This window comes from Spodoptera frugiperda, chromosome 10, assembly GCF_023101765.2.
Source record: "Spodoptera frugiperda isolate SF20-4 chromosome 10, AGI-APGP_CSIRO_Sfru_2.0, whole genome shotgun sequence".
Lineage (NCBI taxonomy): Eukaryota > Metazoa > Arthropoda > Insecta > Lepidoptera > Noctuidae > Spodoptera > Spodoptera frugiperda.
In genome coordinates, this window is record NC_064221.1 from 8,008,449 (window position 1) to 8,032,897 (window position 24,449).

At 35.3% G+C, this 24,449-nt stretch overlaps 1 protein-coding gene across 11 annotated transcripts in view; it reads left to right on the top strand.

Moving 5' to 3' along the window:
• The window catches only part of LOC118277469 (microtubule-actin cross-linking factor 1), a 323,764-nt gene that overhangs the window by 105,715 nt on the left and 193,600 nt on the right, over positions 1 to 24,449 (top strand). For 8 of the 11 annotated variants that reach the window (XM_050696507.1, XM_050696467.1, XM_050696465.1 and 5 more), the window contains exons 2-3: positions 6,127 to 6,854; positions 18,529 to 18,590. In XM_050696507.1, coding sequence (XP_050552464.1) covers positions 6,671 to 6,854; positions 18,529 to 18,590 — 246 coding nt within the window. In that variant the 5' untranslated portion in view covers positions 6,127 to 6,670. The remainder of the gene's footprint in view (positions 1 to 6,126; positions 6,855 to 18,528; positions 18,591 to 24,449) is intronic. The other 3 variants (XM_050696478.1, XM_050696476.1, XM_050696481.1) reach the window with 1 other exon arrangement.

The following is a 24,449-nucleotide window of genomic DNA, read 5'->3' on the forward strand; positions in this document are numbered from 1 at the left end:
CTAGTTATAACGGCTACTTTATTGGTGTAAAGTTTACTTTGGTTAGTGCGGTATGAATTCAAATTGAAATAAGTGCGTAAGCGCTCTAAATAGTCGTTTCATTTTTGGTCATTAAACTCTTGTGAAGTAGTCTTTTGACACCAATTGAAAGACTCGAAACTGCGGATTGTCTCCGGAGCTGCGGACTACCTTGCGGGTTTTCCGGGGCTCCGGCTCGAAGATCAGTAAAACGAATGGGGTGATTTTTAGTCAGTAAGAGTCTGACACTCCCAAGGCGAAAGACGTCAGTGGACGATTCTCTCCCCTCAAAAAGAAACGGAGCTTTAGGCATAATATTTGTAATAGGAATCGTCACCATTAATTTGTTGAATGAAACAATGAAACCGAGTCGAGTGACAAGTGCGACTACCGGACAAGCAGTCTCGGGTACGATTTGCGGGCAGGGGCAAAGTATTGCTGGGCTTTTTTCGGATTACGAAAAATTCTCAATAGAAGCACGGAGTCTGAAATAGTACCCAATATATGGCAATAGGCTCACCCCTATTATTTGGGGCTTATAACACAAATTGTGAAAAGTGTGTACATTGTATAGTTGCATTACGTGCCGTAATGTGCATCTCTGCCTATCCCTTCGGAGATAAAAGGCGTGACGTTGTTCTCATCAAAAACAAACCGAGAAATTACTCGTTCATTTTTACCTACCTGTAGTAGAAATATTGCAACCATTTTTTTTTTCTATGCCAAATTATGTCATAACGCGACAATAATTACACACATTGGAACGGTCAATCTTTTATGAATCATGTAGTTTTATGTTTACGAAACATTTTTGTGAAAAAATGTTTAGTTAGTGGGAATTTAAGAACAATACAAAGCCAAAGGAGAAATACTTTGTAATTAGCTTTTTGAGGTTATTTTAATTTGTATTCTGTGGCGGTGGTGTTAGAGTTTTCATTTATATTGAACTCAGATGAATGAAGTCACATGACTTCTTTGCGTAGGATAAAGGGAAGATAAATAATAGATTTTCGTTGTTCAATGATCAATGATCCTGTAAAAAATGTTATTAATACAATACTCAGAAAAGAAAGTGTTTTATCATATAGGTAATACAAATTAAATGTATGTTATTATAAGAAATTGTAAAAGTAAAAAGAAAGTATAATAAAATAAGTAAAGTAAGATAAAATGGTCAAAACAATGGACACATAAAGATAACAAAATATAATACCTAAATCCAAGAAGATGAATGTCCTTTCAAAGTAGAAAAACAATTGTGTGTGACAGCTCGGCAAATTCCAATCTGTAGCTGTAGGTACGTCATCAGCAAAAAGTTTCGTTATGCATAAAACCTTTTTGCAATACATCAAGTTCTTGCAAATTATACCTGGCATGTTATGAAACTGACTTACGTTGTTTCGGGGATTTGAAAAACGAACAATACCTCGAAATCCGGACCCTATCATGTCATTGTCTGCGACCTTAGGTATGGGTGGGGTCACACTGCTAGCGGAGATGTTTTAATGACCAGCCAAATCAGTGAATATCATAGAAAAATTCCGGACTGTGACTATCTTTTAAAAAATTGCAAAAATGCGAAAGCATAATCTTCATTTTACATTGTTTAGTCTGTTTCGCAGATAAAGTCTAATGCTGTTTGATAAAATGATAGCCTATCTGATAGATATATCTAACAAAACGTGTTTCCATCCATTCATTTAATTTACACTATTTTGTAGTAAATATTGGCAATTATCCAAGACGTGTACTTGATAATTACGTCGCATAGTCAAATCAAATTATTTCCAGTTACAACCGGATTCCTCAACATTCTAGATGAATGAATCTACGTTTGATGACTTCACATAGTTGGCAAAAGGCCCGGGGATAGGAAAACGTGTAATCATGTGTTAAGAGCGCAAAATAGGCTTAATAGTCACCTCTAAAATTGTATTGAGAAAGCTACTAAGAGATAAAAAAAAATATCAAAGTATAATAACCGTCTACTTCTTAATGTAATCCAATACAAATGCAAGACCAAATCTCTTCTCATTCCTTAAGCATCCATCAAAACACCTTTTTTTTTTAAATAAAACTTGAGACACAACAATATTGATCACACGACTTGTCAAACTCGCTGCAACTCGCGCCCCAACCTTATGATTGTTCGCGGTTTCCCACGGCCGAGTTGGTCAGTTTGAACGAAGGTCGGGTAACCTTGGAGTTTTGTCTGTAGTCGGGATGTTACTCTGCGATTTAGGGTACTCAGTATTGTTGGAAAACCTGTTTTATCGTCTATACAAACATACATAAACTTAACGCTTTTGTCCCAGACAGAATCTACAGAGCGTTTACTATGATCCTTACATACTTCTTTAGCTTCCATCATATTTATGCAACACCTGGTCTCTTTAAAGAATTTGCTGTTGCGATTCCCGCACAAAACAATTCTTTGTGTGACCCACAAGTTGTTGTTTCGAGTCTGAGAGAAATGTAAAATTGTATGTTTGTAAATGCATCCACGACACAGGAGAAAATCCTAGTGTTAGAATACTGTGATTTACCAAGGCTTTGGCTCGAAATGCAGGAGTAGGAACGAAGTGGTTATTAGTCAGTAAGAGTTTGACACTCCCTCTCGTCTCGCCCAAGGCGAGCGAAGGCATTGGATGATTTCCCCCCTTAGCAAAAAGTTTTAGAATACTCCAATGAAGTTGTCTGTTTGCTTATCTATCTATCGTATGAACTCTTGCAAGAACTTACGTGTTTATGGTATGGTATCAAGTTTACGCACACGATGCTGTGTTGTAGTGCGTAGTTATTCGTGTTTAGTCCTTGACACCTTTTATTGCTTTAAGGTGGAAAATGCCTTTTGAATAAACATATTTTTTTGCCTTTATAATTAATGAACTTTGGTATTTTTATAACATTGATTGACTCGTTCATGTTAAGTAGAAGAATCAGTTCCTGGACAAAGTTTTAGCCCAAGTTTGAGAAATTGTGATAGTTAATGTATATGGGTTTTTATTGTCACATCTAAATTATTAGTGACGGACTAAACTAAGATTACCTTTTACCTACGTTTTAATAGACTTCTTTCTAATCATCATCATCATCATCGTATATGCCATAAAACGTCCACTGCTGAACATAGGCATCCCCCAATGACTTCCAGATAGGCCGGTTGGAAGCGATCTGCGTTCAGCGGCTCCCTGCGAGCTTAATCAGATCGTCTGTCCACCTTGTGGAAGGTTTTGTTCACCCACAAGTCCTGTCTGATGGTCCTAAGCTGCGCTCCACTCAAGATCCTTTCTGCCCCAGACTTCTATCTAATGAACATGAGTAACATTATACTCTTCAAGCGTGTATTATAAAGATTTCTAGACCAGAGAACTGACTTAAATCACCATGAACAGCTCTTAAGCAACGTTTCTTTATTCTCATCACGTGTGCAAGCAAACAGATAGTTGCACCGTAAAAACGAAATATTTCACCATAATCAGCCATTTTTATTCCACACAACTAGTTCCATCTAATGGCGCGAGGACAGCAAAAAATCTAGATTAAAAATCGCTATAGATGTTGCTGGTTTGCGCACGAGTCGGTCCGTGTAATTTTCGTGTCATGCGCATGTTATTAATTTGTTTTTGTTGACGGTAATGCGTTTTATTTGTTTTGGTTTGTCTGTATGCCTTTTTGCGCCATTTCTATATAATAGTTTAATAGAAAAAGCCATAGATGTCGTTCTCTAAAAAGTGTATTAAATACATACAAAAACTTGCTGCTTATTTTCTCATTTTAAGTCGATTACGTTCATAATCTTGTTCTTATTTACTTAGGTAACTCCGAACGAAAATATTACGTTCACTTATTAGATAAATAGCTTACATAACATAATTAGCCATTTCTTTTCACTTAAACTTACGGATGTGTAAGATTATTTCAGATTTAAAAACTTTAATTCAAAAGTCGTTAGTAGCACATCAAAGCAATCGTATCGCGATTAACATTCACTTGCACATCTCTATTGAAAGAAGAATAAATAAAAAAAAAACAAAACGTCATGTTTGAATAAATTTGCACGTGCCAACTTTTTAATTTTATAGTGATGTAGAGTGTGAAATTGTGGCAGATTAAATAGTATTTCTTAGTATCGAGTTGTATTACAAGGTCGGCTTGGCAGTCGGTCGATAACCTTTACAATCGCAGCCGTGGTTTAGAAAAGAAAATGTCGCTTAGACTTTGTATTTTAAGTGCATTCAAGTTATTTTTAGACCATAATCTTTGGTCTAGTCTAGCAAATGGTCAGTTTTCTGAACTAAGTATGTGTTGCCCTTATTTGGAACTAAGTTTCTTAAATTTGGATAATTCTATTATTTTGCCAAGAGAAATATATTAATTTTTTTATATCTCATTTTGCAAAATCTTAAATGGATTCGATCAAAAATTACGAGTATACGAATATAGTGTTGTAATTAAACGTTCAGAATCGAATCGGAAAAAAATTGGAAGAGATCGATATCGATGCACACGTAATCGAATCCGTTAATTCTTACCGACAATTTTTTTTCCAAAACGAGTTTCTTGTAAAAAATATTTTTCTTAAATTAAACTTTAATTGCGCAGTGGCGATTTTGTGGGGTATAAGATGACAAATAGTGTGTCCCGGCCTTATGAAGGTCACCCGCAAATCGAGATTAATTCGATTGTGCACATGATTTATTAAACAATCGATTCGTTTATCATGATTATGTGGTGGGAAAAGGTCAAGTTTTATTTTTATAATCGATTTAAATAATCAGAAGCTGAATTGAGAGTTGTATGTGTTGTGATGAGTTGCAGTTTGAGGTTTCTTTGTTTACAGGTTTACGTTTGGTTCAGTAATTGCACTTTTATTTAAGTAATTGCATTTACCTGAGACTACACTTCAGAAGTTTACTCACTCACTTTGTAAACATTACTTTGTCTTGTTAGACCAGGATAAGGCAAAGAAATGATATTATGGTGTTTGTTTGTACGTATGTATAATATTACAATAAGTACATCCTCCTTTACTTTACTTTAATATAGTAAAAGCCGTGAAATGACTATATCTTAAACTAATAATTTCCTTAGTAACGATTTTGTTCCGAAAACAATTTGCTAAAGAGTGAGTTAGGTAATCATTAAATGACTCTGAGTGTGATGGTATGTGGTGTATTATTTAGACGAATAGTTTTATATATTAGGTATGTTATGTAATATTATTTTTATAGATGCTTTGTAGGACAGCCGGGGACAAAAAATAGAAAAAAAGAAGCATTTATAATATTTGGCATAGAAAAAAAAACAAAAACACAATACCAAAAAGTACAGTTAAAAAGACGAAAAAAATGGATTAGGTATATAAATCAATAAGGTATTTTCGAAAAATTAAGAAATAAATAGGAAATTGAATCTTTTCTACGACTACCATTTGTTAGATTTATAATACTTTTTATTGAAAACTGTCCTTTAATATTATAATACTGAATTATATCTTAATTCCATAACTTGTTTATAACATCAAATTATATAATTTTTAATATTAACGGCCGTGACACTGACTATTTTGAGGTTAAATTAATCTTCACAAAATATGCGTAGTATTACAAACTGGTTTTTTTATTAATAACAAGTTATTTTGTAATACATCTGTTATCTAACGACTGTCGTTAGCTTTTCAAATGTCTCCTAATTTTATCATTAAGACTTATTATTGAGAGCTAATTAACATTTATAAATATGGCCACTTTTAGCTAAATGGTATCATTTAGTCGTGTCCAAATGCCAAGTTCACAGACACCCAGAGACAATAATTCATGTGCCAAAAAGTTTTTAATACAGGTCGGAGCATAGACCAACTTGATTCCACCAAAAGAGGTCATTCACCAAAGTTTTTAATACTTAAGTATCAAATTGCATTTACATTGCACGGTCGCTTATTATTTCTATTTACGTTCAAGGTCGTCCAAATTACCTAAATCCTCGTTCTCATGGTAAATAGTATCATTAAAGAACCTCCTAAAGAACGTGTGAGTCATTATTTGTGTGTGGCAACACAGACCTCGTGAAACGAATGTAATACATACGTCCCTTTTGTCTCCACAGGCCGTTTCCAGTTTTATTTACACAAATGTGTAAGAAGCTTTATGTGAAAAACCGAACTCAAGTGAATCATACTATACCGACAACGGATTTTAATAATAATCAAAAGTAACCAAGCATTCCAAATTGAAAAAAAAACTAACGTTTAATTTAGTGTTGCCATATTAACATTAACAAGCTTTTTTTAATACTCGATAAGGCAGACATTTAAGTGAGTAATAACAGAAAAAGAATCGTGTCAAGATCAATAAGTGTGTGTCAAGGGGGCTCTGCAACTTTCCTTTTGTAGACCAAGCGGACTGGATGACATCGATCGTGATAAAATACTGGTGAATCGTTTAAATACGACCTCTGTTACCTTAAACGGGTTTATTGTGGACGGATTTTGGCGAATCCCTTCATAATAACTCGGGAAGCGACAGTGCTCGGACCCTGATTCCGGAACAAAGTGCCCATGTATTAATATTAACCCTAAGCTAACATAAAGAAAAAAGTGCTCGAATAAAAAAAGTGAATCTAAAATTATGATAAGTGTGTGTGCGTGAAAATGTCGACACAAGCGTATTACAAGGAGCGGTTGGGTTTCGACCCTCAAGAGGCGGTGCAGGATGGAGTCAACGGCGGAGCCTACTACGATGGGCCCCATCCTTCGAAGCGGCACAGGGGTGACAGGGGTGAACACTCCGACACCCATGACCAGGTTTACGAGGAGAATTTGACCAAATTCAAAGGTACAACTTGTTGGGGGTTCTTTATTCAACAGTCAGGTTCGTGGTGGTGGGTTATTGAGAATGCGCGTGAGTGAGGATTTAACATTCAAGGGGTTTGTAATGTCTGAACTGTGGTTGGGAACGGGAATCTCTTTAGAGTCTTTTTTAGCGAACTTTACTTGAAATATCATGGGAAAGATATAGGTGTCCCCATCATTTCATTTCTAACATTATTTTGTTAATTTTCTCTTGAAAGTAATTCCAGGAATGATTTTAGTATCTAGATGTGATTCTTTTTTGAATTTTAAATTTCGAGCATCAATTTTTGATTCGCCATTCTCCTATAACGGATTTAACTGCCACTACTGTCATTTTTAAACTTTCAAATGTAGAGCATCTATAATTCAATTTTTCAAATTGATAAAGAACTTTTACTTTTTCTGGATTCCAATGTCCTATAGGTTTAATAGTTCAGATATTATAACCTCTCTGCCCGTGACATTTAGTGTTTACTAGATTAACGTTTGACGTTTGTTTTTTAAAAACATTCGATTGTTTTATTTGTCATGTCAATGTTTTAACATTCTTCGCGCATTGTTTTGATATTCTGTGTTACTAGCCAGCCTTCCATTTAAATTATACCCTTCTTTCTTAAAGTGAAGGGCGGAATGTACTAATTATACTTTTCCTTAAATTACAGTACTTGGTGACTAAATTAGACTTAGATACTAAAATAGATTAGTGCTAGAACTTAGCCCTACTTTTTGACACTAGTTCTGGGTAAATCCCGATAAAAACACAAACAATACAGGCATGTCGTGGTCTATAGGCCCAGAATAAAAGCGATTGATTGTACGACACCTAATCGTTCGAACAGTACCTCTAACTAATAGGCGAAAATAGTGTTTATTTCTAGTTACCTATAGGAGATTTTAGCAACTGAATTACCCAAAAAATCATAAAAAGCCAACGACCAATTTGCAAGTCTCTTAATTTTTTTGGGTAACACCGAAACCTGTGATTAATATTTATGATTTTGAACTTCAAACTTTGAAGACAACTTGCTATGGCGCTTAGAATTTATTAGTTCGAACAAACTCGATCTAAGAAAAGCCAGTTTACATAAACAGGATCCTTATTATTTCACAAATAGGGTCCAATTTTCTAGAGCAATTATTCGTGTTATTATTTTTTATTTATTTTATGTTTTTTATTGCCTTGTTAATTTATATTTAAATTAGGAAGCGACTGTTCGATTTTTAAATTCAAATTGTAACGTCTTGTTTCGTACTAATAATTTTATTAATCGTGTTGTTTTTAGCATGTCTGTACATTTGTTTATTTTTTCTTAGTTTTTATACCGTGTCGATGTGGATTTTTACTAATATCCAGTATTATCGGTGTTCTGTCTAGTTTTCTCACACCTAATTATTATTTCTTTCTTTCTAAACTAAATTGTAGATTGTAGAAATTTAATGTTGATAGATGTTGCGTTGCAATAGGTTTAAAACTAGAGTAACTAGAGAAAAGTAAGTTTTCCAATGATATTTTCTGTTACTATTTCCTGAATCTCAAACTAGATAACTATTCACAAAGGTCGCCTTATTGGAAATTCTCTGGACATAGTAGTTTTAAGTAAGAATTCAACACCAACTTGAACATTTGAATACTTTATTTAAACAGATTCGTTTACAAAACAACGTATGCGCCTCTAAACTCCCAATTCAAATAGACCGTTACATCTCTTAGCGCGGGAAAATATACTTATCTGTCAATATTTGACAGCTGACAACGTCAACATGACAGCAAGTGCTGTCGATAACATAGATTAAACTAGTAAATAAATAAATAATTTCTATTCAGAAATATAAATGGATATAAAACTACTGACGCTGATTTAGTTGATTTTCGTCATCTAATAAGTAAATCAGTACCAATGTTACTCGTTACTAACAAAATCAGCAGAAAATACAAATATATTGACAAACTACATATCGGAACTATCTAGTATTGGATTTGTATTATCAATGCCCTTATCTAATCACATTGTGTACTAAACAAAGATATAATACAAGTTATGTACCTGTTACTCAACAGTTCGATAGTAGTACGGTCTAGGGAGATTTCATAAATTACGACTACGACAATAATTAACTATTTGACGAGGAACTTGATTAGTTTCAAGTCATGCTATAGGTTCATATTCATGGGCATCATCATATTCCGCGACACATGACGCGGCGATTGTAGCGCTACTACTGGCAACTCTAGCATAGCTTGAAGCTAGTCGAGTTTCTCGTGAAAAGTTACTTGAGCAAGCCGAAAAACGTAATAATTAATTTAGTATATCTCACGAAAGTTATAATTGCGATAATCTTCATCAATAGGGTGCATGACAAATATTTGTTTATGACCGTCTGGCCGATTATTTCAAAACAATAGACGCCCATATTTTCATTTCTCAGGGAAACAAATATTTTACACGATATATTATTATATATTTTTTGAAATATAGCGTGACTTCACTTCTAGGTACTAGGATCGTTTTACCTCAGTATCTTTTTCTTATACGATAAAATTAACAGTACGTGTTAAATATTTTTTAAATACCTAACCGACGGAATAAATTGATTTTTAAATTTTATACCTCATCATCATCCCTATTAGTATCGTGAATCTGTGGAGATCATTTAAGCTTTAGAGAAATTCCTTATCCAATTTCGAGAAATTCTAGTCTTAATCTTAAGTTATCACAGTAAAAACTCATATTAAAAGATATTTATTTAAATTAATAACACAATAAAAACACTAAATGCATACGTAAAACATCAACAAATACCGCAAAACGTTAAAACAAAACTACAACACAAATAATAAAATAAGAAATAAAACAATAAATATACATATAATGAAATACTTAAAGTAACAATTATTATGGATTTATTATACATGTACATTTGTTAACACACATTCTTCATTAAACATCTACAATTAGGATGCTTTTCCACCAGAGATGTTGCTATGCTACGTTGCTGTGTATGCGTTTGGCTTCCACCAATCACATTCATTGGTACACATAGCTTACTACTGGTGGAAACGGACTTAGCTAAGCTATGTTTTTTATATGGAAAGATGCGTGCTATGGCTTCTCTACTATCGATACATTGTATAATCGAGCTGCGCATCTTCCTCGCACAGCTACATAACTTAGTATCAGTGGAAACGGCAACATAGTTTCACAGCTTAGCTATTATATCTTCTATTATATCTCTGGTGGAAAAGCACCTTTATAGTAAATAGTAAACACATCGGATATGGTATATAATAACCTTATATCTTATGTAGGTACATATGAACTAAGTTAGGTAATGTTTGCTTGACCCTCGCATAGAACTCGCTACCCTTCAGTGTATGACCCAATAAGTAGTACATATTTACATTGGAAAATAGCGTGTAGTTTTAAATAATAATTTTTATATAAGACTTTTTTGTATGTAGTACTAGCTTCTGCGAAAGCTTTGCCCGTGTCCGGTGAGGTAAAAAATAGTCTATGTGTTATTTCAGACCCTAATCTTACCCTGTCCCAAATTTCATCCCGATCCCTTTACCGGTTTTTGCGTACTTCCTTTTCTTTTTTATATCTCTCCCTTACGTAATTTTGCGCTTAAAACACCAGTTATCAGTTACATTTAAATGAAAGTTATGTATAGCAAATCAAGGTATCCTGATTCTATTTGCCAAAAACGCAGAACTCTTCTCAGACAAAATCTAGATTTCGCTCCATCAGACCCAGAAAACAAGTACATCATGCATAAATGCATTAATTATGATTGATGCAAGTATACCAGCCAGCAGCTGAATTCAACCGCTCAAACTTGATTGTAATGACCCCAAGGCATTGAAACGAATCAGCTAATTACTGCAATCAAGTGCCAATTGATACTACGTTAAGGTACAAAATGGCTTGTGTTGTGATAGTCAAGCTAACGGTGTAGGCAATTTCAATCAAATGTTTTTAATTATTTGTTTGGTTAGTCAAATTGTTAGTGCGTGGTCTAGTTGCAAAAATATTTTTACTAACTAGCTTCTACCTACGGCTTCGACCGCGTTCCCATGCGATAAAAAATAACATATTCCAGTAATATATTCGTGATATTCCAGACCTTTATTTACCCCTGTACTAAATTGTTGTTCTAGAATTTAAAAACTAAATACATCAAGGGCCTCATTCCCTTCCTTAGCCCTTCAATTTACTGGACTAGCTAGCAGGTTTACCGGAGCTCCAGCTCAAAAAGCAGAAGTAGAAACAGGGTGGTTTTTAGTCAGTCAATAAGAGTCTGAAACTCCATCTCTCCTCACCCAAGGCGGCAAAAGTAACTAGACCCCTTCCCCCTCAAAAAAAAAGCCCTTCAATTAATCTTCTTTTTGTCTATACAATTGGGAATTTTATCTCTCTATTTCATGTAAGTAGGTACTTATTACACAGTTCTCTATATCCGTCTCGCCTTAAATTTTACGACTGTCGTTGGTTTGTGGGTGTACTTACCTATAAATGGACATTTTATTAGAATTCCTTTTATTCGGATTCCTTTAGAAATAACAAAATGTTAATGTTGTAATTATTGTGACTTAGAAACATATTTTTACACCTACATTAATGATGACGATATATCAGCCATTAAGTTGTTTGTTGGTTGCATAGTTGCAAGCGAGTCTACTGAGTAAAACATCTTGGATTCGATGATTCCTGTGTCATGCAGTGTTTAGGACTTTGGGTCTAAATTCTCGAGCTGCGGACTACCTAGCCCATAGAACCCCGGTAATCCACCGGGGTTCTAGCTCGAAAAGCAGGAGTAGGAACGGGGTGGTTAGTTAGTTAGTTAGTGAGAGTCTCACACTCTCTCTCGCTTCGATTAAGGTCGAAAAAAGCTTTAAATTCTTGATGATATTATGGATCTTGAGGATGAATGGATATATGTGGTTGAGGCATAAGTCATCCTGACAAAATCCTATCCCTTTAAAGAATAAAACATAGTTTATTGAAGTTGATTACATTTTGATCACCCATATAATATCAAGTTCCTTCATACAGAATGTCTTCATACCGTCTAAAGGATAACAATACAATATTAACCTTGTAATCAAGTGTTTGGGTTCAAATTACAATGGGATAAAACTGTCGCTGGCTCATTGCCTACTTAGTAATGAGTAATGACCCATTTCCCTCGACTCCTACACTATGCATTAGATAAGCTTGTGATGCATTCAGCCTTATTATTGTAATAGTATCTGTTCGTCTGTAAGTATGTAAGATGGCATCCTTTGTTGTTATAATCTGTTTTTAATATTTAAATATTTCATAAGGTCTAATAAGTTGCTGTTTGCTTTTTTTTTTGAGGAGGGAAAATGATCCAATGACTTCTTCCAAGGGGGTCTCGAGTTCGGTTTTCGGGTCGAAAGAAGTAGTGCTGGGCTTTTTTCCCTTTTTCGAAAATTTCTCAGTAGATAGTAGCACGGAGTCTGGAAGTATGCCATGGAAGTTATAACAAAAAATGTGAAAAGTACAGTCCCATAACTCGCTCCTCTGCCCACTGATAAAAGGCGTGACTCATAAAAATTAAAAACTTTTTGCAAATATCAACACATAACACGATCAAAAGAAACTGTGCACTACATAACACCCCATAAAATCACACAAACACTAAAATATCTGCTCCATTTCACAGCCAACAAACGCCAATATCCATTCACGATCATTGACCAACATTGCACATGCGCATGCGCAGGCACATCGCACTAACCAATCGTGTTGATTGAATTGAACATGCTTCACGACTCTGCATTAGTAACGGACATTCACACGGTGATGTGGCCAATGTTACATCATTTGTGCAATGTGAAGTTTGTTTCATTAAGAGGGACATATACATGAAAAAAAAAATACTTTTAGCTACTAATATTTTAATTGAGGAGAGCTTAATTATAGGTACCTAAGGTATACTTCCTAATTTCGAACCGAAACTATAGTAATATATCTAATTTAAACTCAGAAACGTGTATGAGCTGTAAAATTAATGAGACATCGATAGACTTATAAAATAATTAGTTAACCTACGTACTACATGTGACTTTTAGGAGTTTAATAACATTTCATAATTAATTAATTGATAGAAATCGAGTAAAGCTCGAGTAGTTTCAAGTTACACCGGGTCTCATATCTATGCCACCTCACGCAGTTAACCCATAAAATTTTGTAAAGAAAAAAATACTTCATAGACTAATCATCAGCTATTCAATTGACTAAACGAATGCACCTGTCTGTATCTCAGTGTACTTTCATAGCCACAATCAGCGATTGCATCAACTGTTATCACTCAGCTGATAAAGTTAACCCCGTCATTTGTCAAGTATGCAGTCAGATAATACGAATACTTCGACATCTAGATTATTTTGTTTTTTTTTTCTAAAAAGTGCATCTGTGCGCGTGCATAATGTTTTGAAATGTAATTCAGTTGTTTTGTCTTCTCGGGGCATTTTTTTAAATGCCCCGAGTTAATATCAACGGCAAATAATACTTTTTTGAACTTGACTTCAAATTAATATACGCTTTTTTCGCGAGACTAGAGAGTGTCAGACTTTTACTGATAAAAAACCACCCTGTTCGCACTCCTGCTTGTTGAACCATAGCTCCGGTAAACCAGCTAAGTAGTCCGCAGCTCCGGGAAATTCAGAGAGCTACGCGCGTGCGTGTAAAGGACCTCTGCTTATTTATTACGCGTACTAAAGTTTTAATAAAAAAAAATTAAATAACCCTAATTATAAAACCTCCAGCCTACACAAAAACAAAACTACAAGCAATTTATTACATAATTTTTGTATTAACAGCACACATAACTGCCATAAAGATCACTATCGCCTGCTTATCTTTACCCAAATTTACAAAGAAGTACCAGGGAAACACGAATACTAGGACATGTTGCTTAAGTCAGGTGGGAGTCCCTATACAAAACTCTTTATCAGTGGGCGGACAATTATGTGCGACGAAAATTCTTACGTGAACTCTAAAACCCATGTCTGTTTCCGTCAACCTCTCCTAAATTTTGGGAAACTCCTAAGCCCATAGGGGTCTTCTAACAGTAGAAGTAAGGGGCTCGTTCAGGTGCTTTGCTATGTCGCGTTAAGTAACTCTTAGTTAAAGAGATGGTTTAGGGATGAAAACGGCTATTACTCTCTCTCTCTTTCTTACCAATTACCAAAGAAGTACCAGGGCAACATGAAATACTAGGACATGTTGCTTAAGTCAGGTGGGAGTCCCTATACAAAACTCTTTGTCAGTGGGCGGACAATTATGAGCGACGAAAATTCTTACGTGAAATCTAAAACTCTTGTCTGTTTTCACCAACCTCTCCTATTTTAAGGAACCCCTAAGCCCATAGGGGACACCTAACAGTATAAGTAAGGGGCTCATTTAGGTGCTATGTCAAATTAAGTAACTTTTAGTTAAAGAGATGGTTTAGGGAAGAATACGCCCATCCAAATTTTTAACGAAGTACCAGGGCGACATGAAATACTAGGACATGTTGCTTAAGTCAGGTGGGAGTCCCTATACAAAACTCTTTGTCAGTGGGCGGACAATTATATGCAACGAAAACTCTCTATCGCCTTGAGAAATGCAAATCGCACTGCATTGACCCACTTATTAATCTGAACAGTCGTGGCTCGAGTAGATATTATACTTTATTATATTAGTTCTCCATACACGATTGTATCTTGTAGAGAAAAATAAATGAATTGCGGCTGTGGACTTGATTGTTAATGATTCAATGTAGTGTTGTAATAAAAGTGGTTTATTGTTTGTTTTGATGCGTTAATCTATTGCAGTGAGGGTTTGAAAATATATTGTTGCATCTGATAGTCATGTTTTGGATCAAAAGAGCTCATAAGTTAAGCAAGAACGTAGCTTCTTCTTATTTTTCCTGTCTTTGTCCCAATTCAGTTATGTATTTTTCTTCTCTTCGTTAGCAAAAGTTATCCCCACATACTCATTTTCATCACAATTTATACCACGCTGTTAAACCCTGGGACAGTAGCAAATACTCAAATGTTACTAAAATAAGTCTACCATCGTATCCATCTTTCTGTTCGCAATAAACTCAAAAACGACTGAACTGATTTTGATGCCTTTGCCACCACTAAATATTATCATACTTTAGTAACTTTAAACGATAAAATTTTGAACACCACAATTGAAACGACGACCAGAAACCTACTCTAACTGCCACACTCAGAATCATTTAATGGTTACTTAACCCAGTCCTTAGCAATTGTTTTCGATACAAAATTGTTACTAAGGAATAGTTTAAGTAATCATTAAATGTCTTTCGAGTGTGGCAAGAAGACTTGTAAGAAACTTTCATACAACATTGCAACATTGTAGTTGGTGACTAGTTAATAAATCTTGGTCTCCGAAGCCTGGCCTCAGCGACATGACTAATGGTCTCCAAGTTTATCTGATGGAACTGGCTGTACCGGCTCCTGGGACAAATACTTCCGAAGATAGTTTGAAGGAGTTTGATGGTGATATAGTGTCCCTTGGAATAGCTTCGATGTAACTGTGGGAATAATTTTAGTAATACAGAATGAAGGTTGATGCCAGTGGTAATGCAAATATGGTTAAGATTCAGAATTCAGATCCGTACTAAAACTACACTTAGGGACAAGCACCTAACTTCACAGACGGACAGACTGACAGACTATTATTTACTTCTTTATTTGTTGTCATTTCAAAAGTACCTCAAAATCACACTACGATCAATAGGAGCCTAACAGAGCGGGTGTCTGATCCGAAGCTGCGGACTACCTAGCGGGTTTACCGGGGCTCCGGCTCGAAAAGCAGGAGAAGGAACACCCCGTTCCTTCAGTTTTTAGTCAGTAAGAGTCTGACACTCCCTCTCGCCTCGCCCAAGGTGGGAGAAGTCATTGGATGATTTTCCCCGCTCAAAAAAAAAAAAACAGGGCGGGTGAAACCACACAAAGGAGCTAGTTATAATATAAACATAATTGGTCTCGAAATCCATGGCAGAATATCTCTGACTGATCTTAAATTTATTCATATTAAACCGTTAAACATCATTGCTAAGAACATAATATATCTCGTTTTGATAATCCTGTCAATTATGTTCGCAAAACTGCTAACAGAAGCAGCACTTGATGCCGACACATGAGCTCTTAAGGAGCACTGTGAGAACTCTTGAGAAACCTGTTCCCCTGGTACTTTTTTGCCGATAAGGAGCAATATTAAGAGATTTTATTTTATTACTTTTTTATGGAAGAAAAAATAAATTTACGAAAATAAGTTTTACTGCCATATTCAGAGACATTTACAGTAAATACGGCAGTATTCAGAGACATTTATAGATTAATTAAAATATTCCTTAAATATGATTCTGTTCCGAAAAAAGGTCCTAAGGACGGGGTAAAATACTCTTAATGATTACCTAAACTATTCCTTGGTAATGATTTTGTTCTGAAAAAACAATTTGCTAAGGACCGGCTTAAGTAGTCATTAAATGACTCTGAGTACGGCAGTTTATAGTTATTTTATGTTTTTTTTTCTTTCAATGATATTTAGGGACATTTTTGCTCCAGTTCACCGTAAACCAATTAAGCATTTCGTTTCCTTTTCATATTTTTTACATATACAATTATTTTGTTCTAAGAGCAAAATAAAACATCGTTTATGGGAAAACAAAGTAACACGTACAATTTACACTTCAATACAAAATCAGTTATTTACGCACAATCAAACAGCATATCAAGTTACCCCAAACTGTCTAATATCTTCAATAGATTTGCAACTTTATTACAAAACAATAAAGTCGCATATCTAATAAAGTAAACTAGCTTAATGTGTTAGTATGGAAGTAACACAGGCACAGTAATTGTTTAACTTCCCTGTCAACTAATAAGTATGGTTAGCGCCTAAGCACAAAACATGAGTGTTTGACCACGGAAATGATGAGTAAATTGGATAAATACAATGGTGGTCCCATGCGCGTGACCACCTTTAAGTTGAATTTGACGTTTTCTTGCACCTGATAAGATCAGCTTTCTAGCCTCGTCCCAAATGCACCACTGACTAAGGGATTTCACAGGGAAGCTGCGACGCTGTCGCTTTTCTATTAGATGAGACATTTATGGGACATGGTTTAATGTTTCTGCTGGGTTCAAGCAATACAATTTTAAAATGATCAGGCGGATCTGTCCTCCACTGACATACTATAACATCATGCCTATAATTCCTAAAGAATTATTCAGGGAAGTGCCATTATTTTAAAAGAACACCTGAAATGTAGGCGACCTAAATTCTTAACCAAACTAGACTAGATCAGACGGTATTTTTATATCAAAACGACAAGACATTTCCTCCCCTTTGGCTATCAATCAAACACAAAATCTCGTATTTCTTTAATCGAACACACTTACAACCACTTAACCTATGAATCACTTCATCCATCACTTGTCTAGTACATATAAAAACATTCTTAGAAATCTATCTGCATATTTTGATAGCACATCAAAAAATAATAACACTACATTCATAGCTAAAACATGTGCAATCAATCTTCCTCATCTATCCATCTAGCTAGCTAATAGCTACCATACTTGGTACTCTTGCAAAGTCTGACGCCCTGGTACGCGAAACATTTTAATGAACCATCGCCACGCTTAATTAAGATATCGCGAACCTCCTTCCATCTCATTCGCTCCTGGTATGTTCAGATAATTTCCTGTTTTATATCTAGGTTCGATGTTGGTCTAGATTTGTTTAGGTATTTAGCTTGTTTGGTATTAAGTACTAAATACTAATTTTAGTATCTTGTGTTCATTTTGGTAGCTTTTTAGTGTTAAAATGTTATTCATGAAAAGGGTCTCTGGTGAGATTTTCTAGTTAGCCAAAGTATAATTGGAGGATATCGGTTTTCCAAATTGTCATATAATTTAAAGGCTGGCAATGCACTTGTAACGCCTCTGGTGCTTCGGGTGTCTATGGGCGGCGGCGATTGCTTACCATCAGGTGATCCGTCTGCTCGTTTACCGGCTTATACTATTAAAAAAGTAAGAACTGGAAGTTTGACTCATTTTTCATATAACTCCTAACAAATGGCAAAAAATTGGTGATATATTGAACACATTTCCTTTACATTTAGTGCATCAATATTTATTACACGTCCAATCACCAATATAATTTCTAGAAGCTATTGAGTTCAGTACATGTTAAAAACTAATATAAAAAACTTCAGACAAGAAGCGTATCCAATATCTTATGCTCGTAAAAAACTGTAGACAGTTCCTATACGTTAGTACTTCCGATCTACAAATAATTTGGCAACTAGCCGTGCGCGCCAAAATAGTACAAGTATTAATAGACCAAATTGGAATGTTATCTATCAAGCCCAAGTTCGTTGACCTTAACAGCTGTTTTAATTCGGCCGTGTTATATTAGAAGAATAAATAAACTTGTGCAATTTTTGAATTGCGAACGTGTAGTTTCTAATGTTTAAGAAATCTGAATCTTGTTAGATAGAGTTAGGGTTTATTTTTAATTGGAGTTGTTCTATTGTTTATTAGGCCAGTCATTGATCCCTGACTACGTATAAAGCATTGACTAATTGTTTTTTTTTTTTAATTTCAGATGAACGAGACGCGATACAAAAGAAGACGTTCACAAAATGGGTCAACAAACATCTCAAAAAGGTAAAGATAAAGGTTTCCTTTTTCTTTTCTTTTATCTTTTACTTTAATTATCTGACTGTCACAATTTGCTTATTTGATCAATGTTACGAAAGATTGATAATTAAATAAAAACAATTTAATTGGTTAAAATGATACCTAATTAAAATTGAATTTGTAAGGTCATCTGAAAGCGGTTGGCAATGTAATTAGCATAATTATTTATTAGTAAATTACTAAAAGTCAGATGAAAAAGTTTTATAATTTCAAAATGCAACAAAAACCTCAGTAGTTTTTAGTTCTAATTACAGAATCAGTTTAAAAAGTTACTTAATTTAAGATCCTTTTAAGATTTCTTGTATTCAAGTTGACAGATTAATCATAGCCAATAAATGAATCTATTTCAAATCCCATTGTCCTAACGCCTACTATAAAAAAGTAAAAAGAAAACTGCGCACGAGTGTCGAAACAAAGCTTTTTACGCACATTCGTCACGCGCATGCGCGATTATTTAGCAAGCAACGCGATTCATAGTCTTAGCACCAAGTTATACGTAACAGATTTTTGGCGCCATTCACACGGAGAAACACTACAATGTAGGTCTTTAGTATTCTGGTCTGATACTTCTGAATTGGTAATTTCTTCTGTACCAACATCCCAAGTACTTGTGAGGATATGAATATGACTGTACTGTTGGTGCGGTAGCTGGGTGACCGGCTGCCGCGCAACGTGCAGCGGGTCCGATTCCCGCACGGAACAACTCTTTGTGTGATCCACAAGATGAATGAATAAATGATGATCAGGAAGACTGGGTAGTGGGTAATTGGGTCTCTGATAGCCTCACTCACACAACGAAACACAACGCAAGCTTGTTTCACGTCAGTTTTCTGTGAGGCCGTGGTAACACTTCGGCCGAGCCTGTCCATTCGTGCCGAAGCATGGCTCTCCCACACCTCTTTTCATATATGAAAAAAGAAGCAAGCAATACTCTTTTAAACGTGTCATAATCTTTTATAGATCCATATTCACTTAATAAAATCATCGTGCACTATAAATTCACACTTCGACGGTCAGTAGACGTCAATATTCATTGAGAAATCGTGAGTAGTATATAAAACGTAGACAACAGCAGATCAAGCTATACTAAACTCTCAAATTCTTACAAAAGACTTTCAACTTTATACGCCTGTGATAAGGTTGTAATTGTATTGAACGAATTGTTGTATTTAATGATCTGTGTCGCATATAAGCGCACTTGACTTAGTTTTGTTGACTGATGACGAATAGGTGGGTTCTACGTGATATATGTGAAGGTATGAGTATGAGAGGAGTGGAGATAGGTAGTTTTACTAAGAAAATTTAAAAATTCTTAAAATTTTATGAGTTGTGTTGTTAAAACCAGTCATTAGGGAGTTTGCTCTTGAATCCAATTCTGATCGATCGACATTAATTTTATTATATTGTAAAGCGCCCATTACTTTCGTATTGCGTGGATATTAAAGGAAAACTGTTTTGGTGACTCATTATTTGGCTATGGGAAAACTATAGGCACGAACCTTGTTACTATATTTTTAAGAAAACTTTATGAAATGTTCAAAAAAGACCCTTTAAGAAAGACTATAAACTTTTCTCAACTTTCCAAATAAAGTATTATTCCGTAACTTCGTGTAAAATTCTTAAGAAAAAGCTTCTTACACAGTAATGTCTATCCCTCTATTATTCTTACATCTTCTATGCATTTCCTATAATTAAAACTACATCCGTGTTGAGTACGATCTTATGTGTTAATAATTACGTGTGATGCATAATTATTATAGCTAATCTATCATTCATACCGTTTGAAGCTAAACTGCGGACTACCTAGTAGGTTTACCGGGGATCGGGCTCGAAGGGCAGAAGTAGGAACGGGGAGGTTTTTAGTCAGTAAGAATCTGACACTCCCTCTCGCCTTGCCCAAGGCGGGAGAAGTCATTGGATGATTTTCCCCCTCAAAAAAAAGACACAACTCTCATTGGTTGGTATTCGAGCTGGCAAATCAGAGCGCTATTCGAAACGAGAGGGAACGAAAAACGAGAAACGAAAGGGAGCGCGTTTATCGCGCTAAACGCGCTCCCTTTTCGATTGCTTTAAACTAAAAGCAAACTCCTACTAAGGCTACAGTCCCTTGGTCGAGACTATCGACATTCATGGGAGGAGAAGGGTTGATAACAATTTATGTATTCATTCTACTTGGCCGTCACCACACGGCAACTTGCATCATTACAGCTTTCAATTTCTCTCCCTGTTTAAACAACACACGTGTGAGATGTCAATCATTGGCCTGTGCTATCAATAATGCAGGTTTCCTTGTGATTATGCCATTGCTTCCAAAAAAGGATTGATTTCACTTGCACTTCACTCACTATTATTGACACTTTGGCTATGCGTAGTGATGTAGCTTCATTGTGCATTTTCTATCGCCTATACCACGGGGAGTGCTTTAAAGAATTGTTTGGTTAGATACTTGCCGCGTCTTTTCGCTATCGACCTACAGGACAGCACTTCCATCCGCATCATATATGTAGATGGTTGCGTTTGTGCTCACAAAACTTTCTGCCTCGCATAGCAAAACTGTAGAATAAGTTGTCGTCAGCGGTATTTTCTAACCAATACGACATTCAAATCTTCAAGAAAAGAGCGTATTCCTTTTTAAAAGACCGGCAACGCCTTTGTGTCTCCTTTGGTGTTGCGGGTGTCCATAGGCAGCTTTGATCGCTTACCATCAGGTGACCCACGAGCTCGTTTACCTTCTATTCCATAAAAAAAAGCTATAAGAAATTCGATACTAGAGAAGGTACTAATTCAATATTAATAATTACAAGTGTCTATAAAAGCTGTTTGCTACGACTTGAACTCTTGTTACCTCGTGTTGTCTATCGAAAATTCATTAATATTTTACATGACCTGAACTGTGACCTTTAACTAGACTAAATTCAACTAGTCAGAAATAACAAACACTAAAAACAAGAAACAAAAACTACAGTCAAACTCAACCACTTTTCTATAATAAATCATTCAAAAATTGACCTCAAATTAATAATCCCTTAAGTCATTAACCTTACCAGAAGTGAGAACAAAGCATGCACACATCAAATAATGAATCCCTTTGTCTGTCAGTCTGTTTGTCCGTCGGTAAACACACAGGGTGTTACTCCTTATTGATTCACCAAACATTTGTTATGCTTTTCGCGATTGCACTTCAAAGGGCTGCTTTGAGGAAAGTCGTTCTGTGAGTAATGAGTCAGTGGTATTTAGGTTTGATACTATTACGTTTGTAGATGTTATCAAGTTAAAATAGAAGGCATGTGTAGGAACTAATTAAGTCGAATAAATCTTTGGAAACGATCAACTGGTCTAACGAAAGCTGAATGTTGTGAGAAACAGAACAGAGTGAGTGAGGCACCGTCCATAGGCGGCAGTAACCGGCAATTTTTAAAAAAAAAGATGAATGTATAAAAGAATAAATGTGAAGAAACTAAACTAAAATATGTGTGCGTATGCGTGTGTGCATGTATGTTAAGATGAAATCCTTCAAAAGAAGTAAGAAATAGGGAAGCTTATTCCGCCATCCTAAGTAAATTATGATTAGAGTAGAATATCAAGTTCAAGCTAGATTTAGGTACAGTACAAAATATTACTCTTTAAAGTAAATTATTAAATGAACTACTCTTATAATGGTAAGGTGCATAGGAACAGCACCTTTAAACAAATATTTATTCAGTACTTAGTTTCCGATATTACAATTTCACAATAATCGCACGTGTGTGTACCGCCTATTTGAAGTGAAGGGGCACGCAAGACATTTGCATTTACCAAATAAGGCGGGGAACAAATGCTAGACTTGACCTGTACAACTAGATTAATAAATAGTCTAGTGTATTGAAACAGGTAAACAGATTCAATTGGATTATTATTTGAATTACTTGTTTGTGTTGACCACATGAATGTGATTTTATTAGTTAGCTCGACTAATTTCAAGCCATGCTAGATGGTAGCAGCGCGACAGTCGCCGCGTCGTGTGTCGCGTAATGCTGCTAATGATTATTAACCTCTAGCATGGCTTGAAACTAGTCGAGTTCCTCGTCAAACAGTTACGGAGGAACCCGATAACATAATAATTAATTTACATAAATATGATAGGAGTAAAATAAGTATGCATGTCATAATAGTATTATTTCAAAGTAAAGGATCTCAGGTTCGATTCCGGGTTGAGTAAAATGTTGATCTGATGTTGTCTACATTTTAAATACCGCTCACGATTAATAAGCACGTTTACCTAACCGTTTGAAAAAGAAACGGCGTGATGTTATGTTTCTGCATTAATTTTAAGACACAGCATCCTCTTTTAACAAACTCTTACATTCTTATCTATCTTGAGAACCTCTCAAAAAACCCGAACATGATATAATTATTCCACTTTCCCATGTACAGACAGACAGACAGACACTACTCACTCACATTTGATCGCGGTCAAACAAAATTCACATTTATTATCATAATTAATTTGCTCCCAGCCTGATCCTGTTTATTTTATCTGCCTTGAAGATAACATCAGTAATTTTAGCTGATGATAACTTTACTGAACAAAGACTCTGCCTTGTGCACATCAAACTATACAAAACCAGTATAAACTGATCCCCGAAAGTAGGGAGAGGTCATACAGAGCGAGACCATGATAAATTGGTTTGTTAACTTTGCGTGGTCGTGTGCACAACTGACTCACAAACGAACATTGTGAAAGTTGAATAAAAAACTTTATTTATAATGACGTAATGTTTAATTTTGAATGGGCTCCTTGTACAGGATGTTATGGATCAAGAAGTATTTGAAAGGCAGGCTGGTTTGAAAGGAGAAGTTATATATCTACACTACATATTATGTATGTCTTAGGTTCATTGCAATTGCGATTTTATTTTGTTGTAGTAAAAGGTTTTGTTTACCATGCATCGCCGTTTCCACTGATACTAAGCTATGTAGCTGTGCGAGGAAGATGCGCAGCTCGAGTATGCGATGTACACACATCCATAACACGCAACCTTAGCACTCATCTTTTCATACAAAAAACATGGCTTAGCTGATACCTTTTCCACCATAACTAAGCTATGGGTACCCATGAATATGATTGATGGAATCCAAACGCATCCACAACAACGTAGCATAGCACATCTCTGGTGGAAAAGCTCCCCAATTATAAAAAGGATACCTTAAGTCCAGCAGTAGACAGTCAGCTCTTTCAACAAGATTAGAAGGAAGAAAATGGCTATTAATAATAAAACAACGTCCGTTACATAATAAAGTTATTAAATTAATCAAATATTAAACAATTACTCAAGTCCTAGAACTTAGTACAAAACATAAGATGTTGTAACTCTATGGACAAAGATGTTTACATACCATAGTGTTCCTGTAACATAAGCTTATCTATGACTCATATTGGTGCTATGTTGCAACTGACCGCATGACCCGATGAATAAGGCTTAAGTCTGATACTTTTGTGATAAGGATACTGTGTTGAAAAATGCCCTTTTGTTTTATCCGAAGATGTTTTATAGAGGTCGGTTGTAAGTGTGAGAGATGGGCCTATTGTAATTTATCGGGTGACATTCCTGAGCTTGTGCTTTCTTTAAAAGCAGTTATAAAAAGAAATGTCATTGTGATAATATTCTTTTTTTCTTAAAGTGTATAAACAAATGCAAATGTATGCATATGGGGTTCATTGTTTGTTCTTCTCCATTCGAAGTTTAACTTTGGAACGAGCGCCTAGCTTGACTGACAGATAGACTGGCAGACAATTCAATTAGACGTTACAAAAGTTCCTAATTGATTAAAATAAATGCTTTGACA